At 34.9% G+C, this 16,361-nt stretch overlaps 1 protein-coding gene across 1 annotated transcript in view; it reads right to left on the bottom strand.

Moving 5' to 3' along the window:
• The window catches only part of LOC149773246 (acetylcholine receptor subunit beta-like 1), a 57,579-nt gene extending 52,871 nt beyond the window's left edge, over positions 1-4,708 (bottom strand). Inside the window, exon 1 of the mRNA XM_089946556.1 lies at positions 899-4,708. Within this exon, the coding sequence (XP_089802682.1) occupies positions 899-992 (94 nt within the window). The 5' untranslated portion in view covers positions 993-4,708. The remainder of the gene's footprint in view (positions 1-898) is intronic.
• Between the last annotated feature and the right edge of the window lie 11,653 nt (positions 4,709-16,361).

Genomic DNA, 16,361 nt, shown 5'->3' with positions numbered 1-16,361 from the left:
ATGGATTATGATTGTGGCAAAGTTTTTCACTTGCCGCGAACTTGGATCCTAGCTTACGGAACCAGTTACCGAACGTGTTGCACAATATTGGGTAGGCTGAATTTACCCTAACACCGCATGCCAGTTAATATCTAAAGCTAGTTTTCGTGCATAATAGTATATATTTGGCATTACTACTGACATGGAAACACTAATTAAATATTCTTCTTATCTCTGATATATTTTTTTGCAACGATTTATATTGCATTGAAAGAAATAGCAGTATATACATGTACATGATTTTAGATAAGTGGTTTTGTTGCTGGCCGAAAATTATACTCTACCGTATTGTGTCTATCTGTTTCTCTCCCCATCACCCCGTCTGTCTCGCTCTAACACAACATTCTATGCTGTATAATTAATTTAAAGGAATAAAAATATACTCCAGATGCTGCCTGTTTACGCTTTTTACTAAGCATGCATACAAGGCGCTGTGTTAATTATGTTAATTTAACAAAAGTTTACATTGGGTATCATACGCTTTTTGTCTGAACAGGGAGACGAATTGCTTTTAACGTTTCAGTGATATTAAGAACTTCTCTTGACATACATGACTTTCAATACACAACTTCATTGTTTTGTGTGCTCTTACGTGTGTACAATCGGAAAAGTAGAAATCTGCCGTTCATTATACCAAGACGCTTAACTCCAACTGAAATCGATTTGTGACAATAAAATAATATATTGATTTTGAGGAGACTGCATAGAGCGACACTTATAAAGTCTTATTTAAAATGTGTGTTATTGCCATTTTAATCCGTCCTCTGCATCGGCTAACTGTTTGAGCACTATCATGTTTCATTTAATTCCCATTCTGAAGAAACATTATTGGCGGCAAAGTAAATATATATGTACTCACCGTCAGCTTTACTGGTGTCGCATTTTGGGTGAGAGGTCACTGTGCACAGAGAAATCCAGATCAGAAAACATGGTAGACTAGATTCTAGCATCATATTGCATGATACAGACCGATTTTATCGTCCTGTAGATTGCCTTGCAAGGCTTACTTTCTCTCATGAAGTAATCATAACTTTTCTATACTTCCCATGTTGTCCTTTCAATGTCATGAAACGCAGAGCGCATGCTCACTAGGATATACACCGACTGAGATTAAAGTTAACAGTTCTCATGACAGCAAAGAGGTATACAATTGCTTATTATTTAACGCTAACGTAAGCACACCTACTCCAAATAGGACCAGTACTGTCGTATACTTCTCATACCCTCCATCATACAACTGATATATACAAAAGTGTTTCGCGTGCCTTAAGCATTGGACTCGAACAGCTGTTGTGCCTACTATTAACCTGTAAATCCAGTATTGAAAGCACTCAAGATGAGTCGACTTGTACAGTTGTATGTATATGTATACACATAGCCGTTTTGATGGCAGCCTGTACAATTAATCCTCCCTTCCCAACAGAAAAAAAAACGTAGTTTTCTCTGCCGTCTTGCAGAGCCACTGTGATACGTGTTATTGGAATAGATTTAACTGCACCTTTCTCCTTCGCACATTCCCAAAGAAATTATTATACCGCAGAGAATATAATTCCTGCTTGTTTAGAATTCTCGAAGCTAGGAGTCAAAAACATAGTCAGTATTTCATATTCAGTACTGGAATTAGATGCATTGTAACTTAAGATCCACGACTGTACTCCAGATGCTTGTTGACATCAGGCGGGTTTTTGCTGTTTAGGCCTCAACTATCGATCCATCAGTTCTGAACATTTATTCAATACAAAATAATCATCTCCGATCCAGACTCTATGCCATGCAGTGCGCGGAAGTTGATAACGTCTTCACACAAGATCGGGCTTTCTGCTTGAAATGAGGTAAATGCATTGTGACGTCTAGAAAGAACTTAAGTCGAAAGAAAATGCATTGTTTGTTCTATTATCCAGGACGGGAATTAGCTTTTTTTCCTTTTACCAAATGACCGGACACTAACATTGATATGCTTTAGAAAGAGAATTACCCCAAAAAGGGGTCATGAATTTTTAAGAAAATAGTGGTGCATGAAATTCGTATCTTCAGAGTTACAGGAGGGAATCAGCTGTTCTCAATGCAAATCCATTATTCCTTTTTCAGTAATACCAAACATTGATTATTGTATCATCGTTTTCATGGTTTAGTGGATGATTTCCTTTTTTTTTGTTTGTTAAATCAGTGGTTTTACATTTAAACGTTCTTGAGATAAGCACTTGATTTTAATGATAAAAAAGGATCAAATGGACATCACAAATCACTTTTAATGGTGATACAAAGTAACTACCTTCATCTACAACTGATGGATCCAGTTCATGTTTGCTAGAATTAAATTATTCATGGGACCGCTCCGGTGACCAAGTGGTTGGAGCGTCCGCCTCGGATGCGGGAGGTCGTGGGATCAATCCCCGGCCGAGTCATACCAAAGACTTACAGAAATGGTACTAACAGGTGCCTCGCTTGGCGCTCATCATTAAGAAGTTAGTGTTAGACTAATCGACCTGGTGTCAGGATAATGTGACTGGGCAAGACATCATGCTATATGTCTGCGGCATGATGCTCCAGTGCTAGACATCACAATAAACTGTCACACTGCAGACATCGTAGCGATATGACTGCAAAATTGTTAAAGCTACGTTAAAAATCCAAGTCACACACACACACACACACACACACACACATTATTCACCTCCATTTACGCCACGGATAGCAGCATTTAATATACAGCGACCACAAGAAACACGCACCTACCTAGGTAGATATATAGACAGTTCTTGAAATACAAAATCTTATGTAAGCGTTATAGGACACACGGTACTAAAGGTATGGAAAAATGGGAACCAGCCTGGAAATGGAGTATATATGGGTTATGCTGACCAGGATTGGTTAATAATGTAAGTTATGTTTTAGGAAAAATAATCGTTTGAGAGCTTATCCTAGTTTAAGTGAAACAAAAAAATAGAGACATTGTTTTATTGATGGAATTTCAGTCCTTTAACAGTCATGATTTTGGGAAACTCATTACTGAAATTAGCACCTGACTCTTTGGTGCAGAATTGAAAGCATATGTCTCAAACACATGCAGGTCCAGAAAATGCCACGGCTCATATCTTTCCACTCCACAGAAGCTGACATCCAGGTTTCATCTATACTGATACGTATAGGTTTGATCATGAGCACTTAAACATTTTAAGTTATGGATTTTTTAATATCATGGTGTTTACATAGATTTACTATGGGAACTGAATTAGTACCGCGAGTCCTATAGGCAAATATCTTCTCGAGATGACATGCGCACAAATGTTCCTGAACATGTCGTGAACAAGATATCCCCCAGGAACCAGTGAGATAGAGTTGAGCAACTGTATTCCAATGTGCATAAACTTAGATGTATTATTCCTAATTTTGATACGACATATGTTAAATTTGGAATCTTTAATGCGATGCAATTAATAGTACACGAGTTTTCTAGCTACGGGACCTTGTTGACAAAGTTTGCATGCCCATTTTGAGGACAGTAAACTACATAAAGGGGTAACAAAAATATGACCGTACCGGACGCAGGGATTGCTGAAGAACACTGACAGCTTTCTTTGTAGACATGTTTAGTATGACAGAAATGCAGTGAGGAAGAATTTTCTCCTGTTTTTCGCTGCAACGATATCTACATAACAAGATGCAATGGAATAACTTTATCTATACTGGCTCTTTCTAGGAGGTGTTGGAATGCATTTTTGTAGTGTGTTGTAATGCACGGTCTAACGACTTCTTTCACTGCTACCAGGCTGAGTCGGAAAGCATTTATTTATTGTGTTATAATGCACGGTTTAACGACCTCTTTTATTACTACCAGGCATAGTAGGGATACATTTTGTAGCGTCTGTTTTAATGCATAGCGACTAATTGATGTATATGTAGTGTTATGTGTATTTGATTTAATTTAATTGCTTGTTTGTTAGTTTTAATTTTTAAGTAATTCCATTACATGCTATTTTGTAAGGTAACTATATTTACTGGATTTGATATTGTTCAATTCTCACTGCATTTTTTAAGTTTTTGACGTAAACAACTTTATAGTGACATTGTCTCTAATGCTGACGTAGTTCCTGAATTTGATTCAGCACCAGTGATAGTCTTTGGTAAACAATTGTTTTTTTTATTTATTTTTTTTTATTTTTCTCAGAGTAAGATTCATAAAGAGGTATCAAGGCCATACTTGGGGAACGTGACAAATGACATGTGTTTATTGTTTCAAACGTTTAGTTTTCCCAGAATGATGAACTCTTGACCTCCACCCGTGAATCTGTTTTGCGTTGTAGTTAGATTTATTATTGATGTTTTGTGAAAGAATAATCATTCTTCCTTTAATACTTGAGAAGTTTAAATGTTTTATGTTGTGACTAGGTTTGGGCTAATTATTTTATTTTCTTCAAATTAGTTTTAAGAAAACTGATTCTTTCCCCTTTAAATACTAAAGAGCTCTCAATTAATTCTTGGACAGGGACATTTATCGAAATTTATACAGGATTCAAAAACTGGAATACTATTTTCTGTGATTCAGCAAGAGACTGTTGACACTGCAGCATTTCACAGGTTACAACTGACGTCATCGTCTTACATTTTGTATTTCATCGGGAATTAAACTCATATTCATTTAGGACTTTTTAATAACAGGACTCAGATTTTTTAGTTCCTTTAATATTTTTAGATTTAATTCGTAAAACCGTAAGTTCTTTTCCTCATTTTTACCTTGTTTTTCTAGAGAAATAAATTATTTGTTAAATTTTACAAAACTTGTTGTATTCACTTTTTTCTTGTTACTTTCTGCAAGAGCCTGAACATGTAACAGTAACTATCTTTAGACTGACTGACGATTTTATGTTTATGTATGTATCCGCTATATATATATATATATATATATATATATAATTGATATCATCATAAAAGAGTATTAATTAATTCCACCTGGGTTTTTTTACAATATATTTGGAGTATAATTCCGCTTTCTTTCTTGCACAATACGTATTGATTCCAATGGTTTAGCGTCCCGTTATTCGGGTCTTGGCTTCAATTCATAAACCATTTAGAACAATTTGCATTTGCACATCGCCGAAAAACAAACGATTCTTTGCTGTGCGTGTTTGCTTGGCTAATTGTGTGTGTGTGTGTGTGTGTGTGTGTGTGTCTGTGTGTCTGTGTGTGTCTAATAATGCGTGTGTGTGTGTGTGCTTGTTTGGCTAATATTCATATATGTGTGTGATTGATTGGCAAATAGTGCGTTTGTGTGCGTGTGTTTGATTGTTTGCATAAAATTGTTGTGTGTGCGTGATTGTTTGCCTAACAATGTGTGTATGATTGAGTATTTGGCTAATTATTTGTGCAAGTAATTGTTTGGCTAATAATGCGAGTGTGTGCGTTCAAGATGAATGATACTGGCAGACCTTATTTATGTCATGCATTATTTGCGTTATTGCATACGGATGAATGAGCAAATGTCTAATTCATTCTGAAAAGAGTGGAAACAATGTAAGAATATTTTAAGTAGGGTAAACAACCCATCTAAGACTATATTATTTCATCTATGGACTAAGGGCGTATCTTTATGCGAACGAAACACCATGTTTTACAATGTTGCTGTGTCTCAGATTAGGTTTTTGGCAATGTAATTGAAATTTGTCGTTTCCTTCATCTAGTAAAGTGTTGATATTTAAGACGTCTTTATGATCAGTCAAATTCAAACCAGGTGTATAATCAACTTTAACTGACTTTATCGTTTCGTTATGTGCTTTTCGGTAGAAACTGCATTAGCAGAATTACCTCAGAGGAATCTTTATTATGCGATGAAAATAGATATCGGCCAAATCGCTCCGAAGATTAAGAACGAGTTCAAACCCCTCTACTTTGATACAGGAATTAAAGTAAATCAAGGCATGTACCTCCAGACTTAATTATACAGTAATAAACGCTCACATACCAGTTCAGATTCAGAGATAGTGATAAGTGCGTATATATAAAAAAATAACTTTGTGTACTTTTGAAACAACTAAAGAATCTATTGAGCATTATATACATTACCACAGAACTTCGAGACTAATGAGAACTTTTGACAATGCTAAACTCTTACCTGGTCGTTTCATCACGGCAGGGAAAGAAAAATCAAGAGAAATACAATTTTCCTCAAATTTGAGAGACAAGATTACTATTGCATTGTTATTTGTCTCCTTCCTTTAATTGACGCCAAAAATCTAAACAGTTAATTTTATCTTATGAAAAATTAGATAACAGGTGAAACAAAATGTTCAAATCAGAGACCAGTTAATACATGTACAGTTCGTGCAGCTTAGGCTTCATGCTTACCTCTTTGCTTGCTTCAGGTTCATTAGTCTTCTTACCCCCCGAAAGTCTATACATGTCAAGAATTAAAGTGACTTTGAAAAATAATACTTCTTACCCCCGAAAGTCTATACATGTCAAGAATTAAAGTGACTTGGAAAAATAATACTTCTTCTTACCTCGAAAGTCTGTACCTGTCAAGAATTAACGTGACTTTGAAAAAAAACAACAACACATTATTAGTACTATGAAAAACAATAAATATGAGTTTAAAAAAAGATATACTATTTGTTTAATGTACATATATAAGAGGGCCGACGATGTCCGCTTTTTAGATTAATCAGTGGAAAAAGCATGTTTGTATTCAACGTATGCATATTTATTCCCTCAATTGACAGCAATTAAAGTTGGACAAAATGATTCTTAGTGTAAATAAAGAGTCTCCGTGACAAATTCCTTACAGGTAACAACGAGAGAGAGAGAGAGAGAGAGAGAGAGAGAGAGAGAGAGAGAGAATTGTATGTGTGTTTGAGTTATATCAGTATTATTCAAAACGGTAGATAAAGGTTTCCTGCTGCCTAACTTTACGATAAATATACATCTTTATCTAATAGATGTTATCGATAATTTTGTTTTCTTCACAAATCATAGATATTTCATTAGTAGAATTATAGCGTTTCCCTTCTCATTTCTATAAGACATTCTAATAGGTCTCATTTCACTACGTTTGCATTCTCCCTCTTCCAAGTATCCCTTCAGTATGTTTGCATTACTTTCCTCGGTCTTCCATTCCCAAGTATATTTTCAGAACGTTTGCATTGCCTTAATTGGTCCTCCATACCCAGTTTTCTTTTCAGTACATTGCATTGCCTTACTTGGTCTCTCATACCCAATTATATTTTCAGTACGTTGCGTTGGCTTACTCGGTCTCCCATTGCCAAGTATCCTTTTAGTACGTTACATTGGCTTACTCGGTCTCTCATTGCCAAGTATCCTTTTAGTACGTTACATTGGCTTACTCGGTCTCCCATTGCCAAGTATATTTTCAGTATAGGTTTAATTTTACAATATACTTTGTCAACACAACATAAGGAGCAAGACTATTATTTAGTTTTAGCTGAATTCTGATATTCACTAAGTAGCACAAAGCAAAATACAATTACTAGAATAAATAATGTTTTAAGGGAACAGTGGCTGATAAATAAATCCTATTCGTTATTGTTGTATTTTACTCATGCATAATAGAATGGATTAATGTCGATAACCGTGCGTTTAATGCAAGGTGTTTTATTTGGTGATACAATCATGATATTTTGTCGAACGCAATATCAGGTGTTAAAATATATATTTTTTGTTATTTCAAGGTGAAATGCATCAGGTTATATAGTAGGATAAGAAAATTTTACTTTCATTATATACCAAAACTATCTCTAGACTCGAAATTTAGAGAACTAAATCCACTATTTGGCAATACACGCTCTCCAGTTCACCTCACTTTCATAGATTGATCATATAAATATACCTGACTTAATAAAGACTGGGTTGAAATAATTTGTCTCAGTAAAATACATATGTGTTATTTTGTAAACTATTTGACGCTATCTGAAAATAATGCAAGCCCGATTCAGCAATTCACCACAGCGGGTTTGTCGCTGACGTTAAAGGAAGTAAAGGGCAATAACTTCATGAACGCGAATGGTGTCTGGTAAAATTTATTTATCAAAGATACATTTCCATGTATGAATTGTGTGTGTGTGTGTGTGTGTGTGTGTGTGTGTGATTGATTTGGATTTTAACGTAGGTTAACAATTTGTCAGTCATATCGCTACGATGTCTGCAGTGTAGCAGTTCACAGTGATGTCTAGCACTGGGGCATCATGCCGCAGACAAGTAGCATGATGTCCCACCAAGTCACATTATTCTGACACCAGGTCGACCAGTCCTAGCACTAACCTCTTAATGCTGAGCGCCTAGCGAGGTAGTTGTGTGTACCATTTTCATAAGTCTTTGGTATAACTCGGCCGGGGTTTGAACCCGCGACCTCCCGCATCCGGTGTATGAAATGTAAGGCAATTTCTATTTATTTGCGATACTTCACAAAATACTCTTTTCTGCAAGTACAATCTTTTGTAGGTACAAGCAATCAAGTGCAACATGGCAAATCTTATATTTTCACAAGTGGAAACATCAGTATATATTTTTCCCATATGTAAACGTAAATATACATTTTTCAAATTGGGTAACATAGGAATTAATTATATGAAAATTATTTCGCCAATAAGTCTCTATATTTAGCCCTTATATATATATATATATATATATATATATATATATATATATATATATATATATATATATATATATATATATATATATATATATATATATATGAGTTGTGAGAGAGGGATAAAGGGGGAGAGGATGCGTTTAAGGTAATTCCCAAAGCATGTTTTATCTTGATGGTAATCGTATGGTGCCTAGTCTTTTTTCGAGGTATTTATAAGCAAATTAAGTAATGTAACTATAGCCGCAGGTTTTTGAAATCCGTTAATCGTCTTTATACACCTGTTTTATTAAGTTTGATCCTATCAGAGAGCACACAAGAAGAACAGCTGTTAACATGAAGGTACTTAGCAAAGCGTTAGCGCTGAGAAGATTTGATTTATATCATCAATAATAAACACTCGTTGAGTAAACATACAGTAGGAACTGGCAAAAGTATACAAACGACATTACAGATGGACGTCCTTTCACGTTTTAGCTATATATTAACATATTCCTCAATCTGTGTAAATAAAGGTAGGCGTGCAATTAGATGTTGAAGATTTTCGCTTCCTTTTATGTTTAATACTTAGTTCTTACATTCACACACACACACACACACACACACACACACACACACACACATATATATATATATATATATATATATATATATATATATATATATATATATATGTCTTTCTGTCTGTCTGTCTGTCTGTATGTATGTCTGTCTGTATGTATGTATGCATGTCTGTATGTACATATGAGAGAGAGAGAGAGAGAGAGAGAGAGAGAGAGAGAGAGGCTAAATATGCGGTTATGTACGGTGTCATCTTAAGAACCAAACACTAGAAGATGAAGTTCACTCACAGTCTCAGTGTCAGCAGAGATCATTTATATGTTAATGTGGCAAGACAGTATGCTATTTAACAATGAAGTCAAAGCATGCATTTCTTGTCTCAGTATAGAAGTTACCAGTTTTTCTCATTCAAGCCTTTTTTAGAATGATGCAAAATTTCCAAATATGCCTCACACGATTATCACTCGTTTCAAACCTTGGATAGATGGTTAACTAGACAGATACAATAACGGACAGACTTAGATACAGGCACAGGTAGAATGGGTATAAATTTAAGGAGAGCACAATCATACGAAAAATTCTGTGTTTCAGATGATTTATGACAAAGAGCTATCAGATAAGCTTCTTATGACAGGACGAGCTGAGTTCGTTTTGAGTGTTTCTATACATAATTTCTATTTTGCCCATTTTCTGTACTTCTGTATTGAGAGATTGATATTGATTGAATAATCACATACGTGGGACCGACAGGTCCATTTATGTAACTCGGCAACGAGATTCGTTTTTATTTTAGAGTGGATTTTCCTGAATAGATTGTTTTCTTTAACTATTAATAACCGTTAAAATTACGGGTAAAACAAAGTAAACCACAGACGTTCTTTGTTTTTATTAAGGTACCATTGTACATATGGATGACAAAAGAGACGGGTATTGAATTCTAATGTGCATGTATGATTTCTGGTAATTTTTTCCCCACCACATCCTTGTAATAATTACTGATATATTTTAACCAGTTTTGTTTGGTGTGAGTGGCTGTAATCCCCCTCCACCCCAAATGAGCAGCAAACAAGGGGAACCTTTCCCAAAATAAGTATTCTTTACATTTCAATGGTTAAAATTATGTCCTGAAAAACGCTTAAAATACAGAAGCTTCAGGGGAAAGAAATTATCGTATTTAAAAATTACGAAACGTTTTGTGTAAATTATAATTGTAAAATATTTGTTTAAAATTTATTCTTTTTTTCTGCTTTTCTGATTTCTGTTTTGTATTGCCGACGTCCTAATTGTTTTTCTTTTAGTACTTCTTAAGCGAACACGAACGATTTAATGTCTATTGTTCTTCGGAGGAATTCATGAACGCTTTGACGACAATGAAAATCTTGGACGATTTTCGTAGTTATTTTCTGAACTGCAGTCTCTCATCCTCACCCACCTCCTTTAATCTGTGCATGTTTCAATCTATCGCACTATACCAACGACACATGGTTATATATATATATATATATATATATATATATATATATATATATATATATATATATATATATATATATATATATATATATATATATATATATATATACAGTTATAGAAACAGGACATATTTTCTGCCATTGACTTTATGTGGTCTTAGGTGCCAAGATTCATGTGTCAAAAGACCGAGATAACTAGAAAGATGTGAGGCAAATGACATCAAAGCTAGTTATACCGTCTTTGATGGAATCCTTGGTGTGGAACTAATCAAAAAAAACAATATTACCGTGTGAAAATCTCTTCTGAAAATTTCGACTCACCGTTTTATCATTTTATTACCCTCGCCCTTTAAAGTCAGGAATATATGGATACTCTGTCCGTCTGTATGTCTGCCCGTGTTTATATAAATCTGTTTCCTCCAAAACCGCTGTAAGGCAATTCGCCTAAGTTGGCAGTACTCGTATGTTGTTCACATGTTAACAACTCAACGATATTTCTTTGTGTTTTGCTTGTGTTTGATTTTTTCGTTTTTATGTTTGTTTGGCATCTTTCCGTTGAGACCGTGGCATTGGGCCAGAGCTCAAACTGACATAAAGTGTATTTAGGGAGGCATTTTTAAAAATATTTTCTGATCACCTTCTTCAATGAGTCATAGCAGGAAGGCTCATCATATGTGTCACGACAAAGTTATTAACCCTGGGTTCACTATCCATAAAGATAGCACAGTGGTTTAATTTATGATGAAAACCTTGTAGATTGCTCAATCTTAAGAAAAAACATAATTAACACCCAGTCAAATTGATGTATGAATTCTGCTACATGCGTTAAGTTATAAGTTCCATGCCAGGTTTTGAGTGTTAATAAACTATACAACTGAAAAACAAAGCTGTGTTAATGAAATTTAAAAATGACAAATAAAGCTGTGCTAATAAATGATACAACTGACAAACAATGCTGTGTTATAAATTATACAATTTACAAAAAGGTCGTGTTTATAAATGATACAACTTACAATGCTGTGTTAATAAATGATACAATTGACGGACAAAGCTATGTTAATAAATGATACAACCGACAAACAAAGCTATTGTAATAAATAACACAACTGACAAACAAAACTGTTAAAAATTGATACAACTGACAAAGCTGGGCATTTTCCCTAATTTAACCTTTTCGACAATGCAATGTTCCTATATGAATTACTTGAAGCAGACTACGGAACCTAAGTTCGTAAGTCATTTATCAACCTTCGGAGTCTAACCTTATTTCCGTTGGTGTAATTTAATTCATTCCATATTATGGTGTAGTTTAATTATAACCTATATGATCGCTTCATTTTACTCTTACTAGAACGTTTCATACACAGGACACAATTTAGAGACAGTGGTACATAAACCTGGTACACTAAATATACCCAAACCGGCATTTTTAAAAAATATTCCTTGAAACCATCCAGAGAACATTTGCAGGTTCCGTGTTTATTCTAGATTTTAATATTTGTTAGATTCCGTTATCTTAACACACAGCAAACAATTTCTACTTGTGACCACATCTCATACGCAAGCATTTCTTCAGGTTTCCAAATCATTACAGATCTATCATTGAATAAATAACCAGGACCGCGTGAGAAATCCAACAATGCCGGAACGTGTCAGAAGACTGATGGAATTGATGGCAATCATTAGCTTTAATTATTTGAGTTGAATCAAAATTTCATCGGAACATTAGTCGCTGTAATTTAGAACCTTTGCGAGATATGAAATCCTCCCTCCGTCTGACATATCTTACAATCAACAGGATGCAGTGTATCCCCCATAATCTTACACTGGGCAAGATAAATATACGGTTTAGTCGGAGTACTTATCCCTCTTTTTAAATCTTGGCCAGAAATACAGATAAGCAAACAAGTAAAATTATGCACTGGTACCACGGAATAAAAAGTGCCAGAGTGTTTCATTTAACACCCAACACCATCAGTGTGGAGTAAACACATCTGCTTTTGTTTCAATATTCAACGCACTCTTAACCGTCAAAAAACAATGCAAATAAAAATAAAATAATCAATGTTTGCAATCCAACCATTTCTATTACACTGGCACGTTACATGGGTATGACTGTCATTGTCTAATTGCAAAAATGTCCTTATATTGAAAGACATTGACACATGCTGTACTCGTTAGAACAAACGTAAAAAATACACCTGTATTAAGAGTATAAAGTTACAAAATATATATGTTCATCTATTTTAAATAATTTCACCCAACGTATCGACTTCTCTATTTAATAATTTTGATGAGTCCTTATATTTATATGCTGTTTTTTTTTGTTTGTTTTTTTATTCCCTGTCGTGGTGTGTATTTTGACTGGATATAATTATATGGGATAATATGTCTTTTTATATATAGTCGATTTAAGAGGCCAACGGAGGTAATACTTTTCTTAAACACATACTCAATTTAATTCGAACTCGTCTTTCTTTAATTTTTTGTTTATTTTTCTACCAAGATCGTGCTTGTTGATGATTTGTCTCTGGGAAAGGTCCTCGCATGACTAATCGCTTAAGTAATAAGTGTTTCGCATTTGTATAATTCGGTGCTATTTTTAAAGAATATTTTGACGGTTAAATTGTGATTATTTCTAGCCGATAGTTGGATTAAATGAACTGAAATAAATGGGACGGAATATGTTAGAGTTTCTTAGGATTAAGAGCATCATCCCAAATACCTTATGTTGGTCTAAGGGACATAACTCAGTTTTCGACTAGAATGATATCAGTTTGAATGGCTTAGGTCTCACTGGATAGTTTCGTATTTTGAACCCCCCCCCCCCCCCCCCCCAGTTTTTAAGGTAGAAGGCATGAGCCTAATTATCACTATCCTAGTATTTATAAATTCACACAGAAGCTAAATCTGCAATGTGGTTTAGATTTACGTTGAGTTAGGCTTGAAAATGGGTTGGCTTGTTGGTGACTGCCTGTCACATTATGACGAGTATTGGAGATCAAATGCGTAACTTGGGCTGCAAATGAGTAGCCGACTTGACTTACGTATTTACATGTGGACATAGTACACAATTAATTTTACTATATGTTCTCTACATTTGTTTCTCAGTACTGACCTTTCCACTGTGTGACAATCAATGCAAATCATATGTTAATCTAAAATACCTTCAAAGATGACTTCACGGTGAAGTTCTTGTCAAGGGTTGACCTGCTCTTTTTTTAGATTATTGACTGTCAACATAACAGCATGTAACCAGAACACGAATTTCACTTCCGGATCATCACCAAGGCCTTATTACTCACTGTGCACTGTCGCCAAAATACATACAGACAACAACACCCTGAGCTCATATTATCAAGAATAAAGAGTTACCTTTAAATCCCTACCAAAAATGCATAAATAAAACTCTTCTATCACCACCAAAATGAGAGAGGAAAAAATGTTCTAAAAATAGACTAGAACTACATTCGTGGGTACTGAACTGGAAGTATTAATTGTGATGTAATTCCATGTGTCTGCTACAGAGGTAAATATCTAAAATTCTAGATGGTTGAGGGATGATGAAAATTATGCTAATTTGTTATAGTACTAGTGAACTTTATTCATGTATAGGGCACATCCTGATTCTTTTAGCTGCCTTGTCACAGTAAAATATTAAAAATAGCTTTTTTCTGTCAAAAATGAAAGTAAAAAAGAGGGGTTGGTGGTAGTGTTGGTTCAGTATAAAAGCCACCAGTTGCATAAGGAATTAACCTTAATACCTCAGTCAGAATCTTAGAAGCATACTTTTGACAAAAATCATTAGTTAGTTTTTATTTGTATCTTTAATGTAATATTATTATCATTTTTCTGCAATAAGTCATCGTCGGATGAAAATATGCCCCCAAAAAAACTGTCCAGTGAGACCTTAGGTGACGGGATAGTTTCCTAAAATGGCCGCTGTCCAATTTATATAGGCGTTGATGATACGTTTTCAGACATTATTGTTTAATAATTAAATATATGGATATATATGTAAATTAAGCGTCTCAGGCTTGTATTGTTCTAGAAATTTATGTGAGACATGTATACTTCTCATAGTAAATTTACAGCATGTAGACGGAAATAAAAATAAGAAGAGGAGCTAGTTAATCGTAGCAGTAAACACGTGTTCAAGGCAAGTAGAATATCTCAAACACGGCTTTTGTTTAGTACAAAATGTTTGTCAGAATTATTACCAAACGGACTTGTGTTTGCACTCTAGATCAGTCTGCAAGAATGACCCAATATGAAATGGGACCAAGATCAACATGAAGGATTGATACAGTTTGCAAGGGGACCTAAATCAGATTGCAAGCTGACTAAGTTTGGAATGAATCCATGATCAACTTACATGAATGACCCAGTCTGGAATGGGACCTAGATCAACTTGCAAGAATGATCCAGTTTGGAATGGGACTAGATCAACTTGCAAGAATGACCCAGTTTGGAATAGGACCTAGATCAACTTGCAGGAATGACCCAGTTTGGAATAGGACCTAGATCAACTTCCTAGAATAACTATTTTGGAATGGGACCTAGATCAACTTGCAAGAATGACCCAGTTTGGAATAGGATCTAGATCAACTTGCAAGAATGACCCAGTTTGGAATGGGACCTAGATCAATTTGCAAGAATGACCCAGTCTGGAATAGGACAGATCAACTTGCAAGAATGACCCAGTTTGGAATGGGACCTAGATCAACTTGCAAGAATGACCCAGTTTGGAATGGGACCTAGATCAACTTCCTAGAATAACTATTTTGGAAGAATGACCCAGTTTGGAATGAGACCTAGATCAGCTTGCAAGAATGACCCAGTTTGGAATAGGACCTAGATCAACTTGCAAGAATGACCCAGTTTGGAATGGGACCTAGATCAACTTGCAAGAATGACCCAGTTTGGAATAGGACAGATCATCTTGCAAGAATGACCCAGTTTGGAATAGGACAGATCAAATTGCAAGAATGACCCAGTTTGGAATGGGACCTAGATCAACTTTCTAGAATAATCATTTTGGAATGGGACCTAGATCAGCTAGCAAAAATGACCCAGTTTGGAATTGGACCTAAATCAGATTGCACAAATAACCCAGTTTGGAATAGAATCTAAATCAGATTGCAAAAATGACCCAGTTTGAAATAAAATCCAGATCAGCCGTGTCTCAGTTTGTCTTGAGCTTGTTTCCATTAAAGATAGTCTACACCTACACCAATTTAGTCTTATGGCTGTAAAATTCGGGAATATTTGAAAACAGCTAATATAGAAAATCAACATAGAACATATTCCAGGTGGATAGTTGATGTCAAATTTTCTACAAAGAATATATTTGCATATGGAGTTTTGGGAAGATATCAATTTCATTTAAAAGATATACATTGGATCAAATTGCTAAACACAAATAATTATGTTCTTCCAAAATAATACAAATTAGTGCTTACCGATTACGAAAGGTTTTAATGTGAGATTCTATCGAGCTTAGGATTCGGAGAAGTCTGGCATTACCTTAATATATCCTCCTTTTTATCCAAAGACTAAAAGACATACCTCATTATGACAAGCGTTCAAAGACTTCATAGAGGTATAAGGACATAAAAGGAGTGTTCGAAACCACTTCTTATCTTAGAATAATTGCTAATGCCAGCCACAGAAAGGCATTACGTAAA

This window comes from Sinohyriopsis cumingii, unplaced genomic scaffold, assembly GCF_028554795.1.
Source record: "Sinohyriopsis cumingii isolate HCF-2022 unplaced genomic scaffold, ASM2855479v2 utg000744l, whole genome shotgun sequence".
Taxonomy (NCBI): Eukaryota; Metazoa; Mollusca; class Bivalvia; order Unionida; family Unionidae; genus Sinohyriopsis; species Sinohyriopsis cumingii.
The sequence above is the reverse complement of the archived record's forward strand: the minus strand, read 5'-3'. Positions and strand labels throughout refer to the sequence as shown.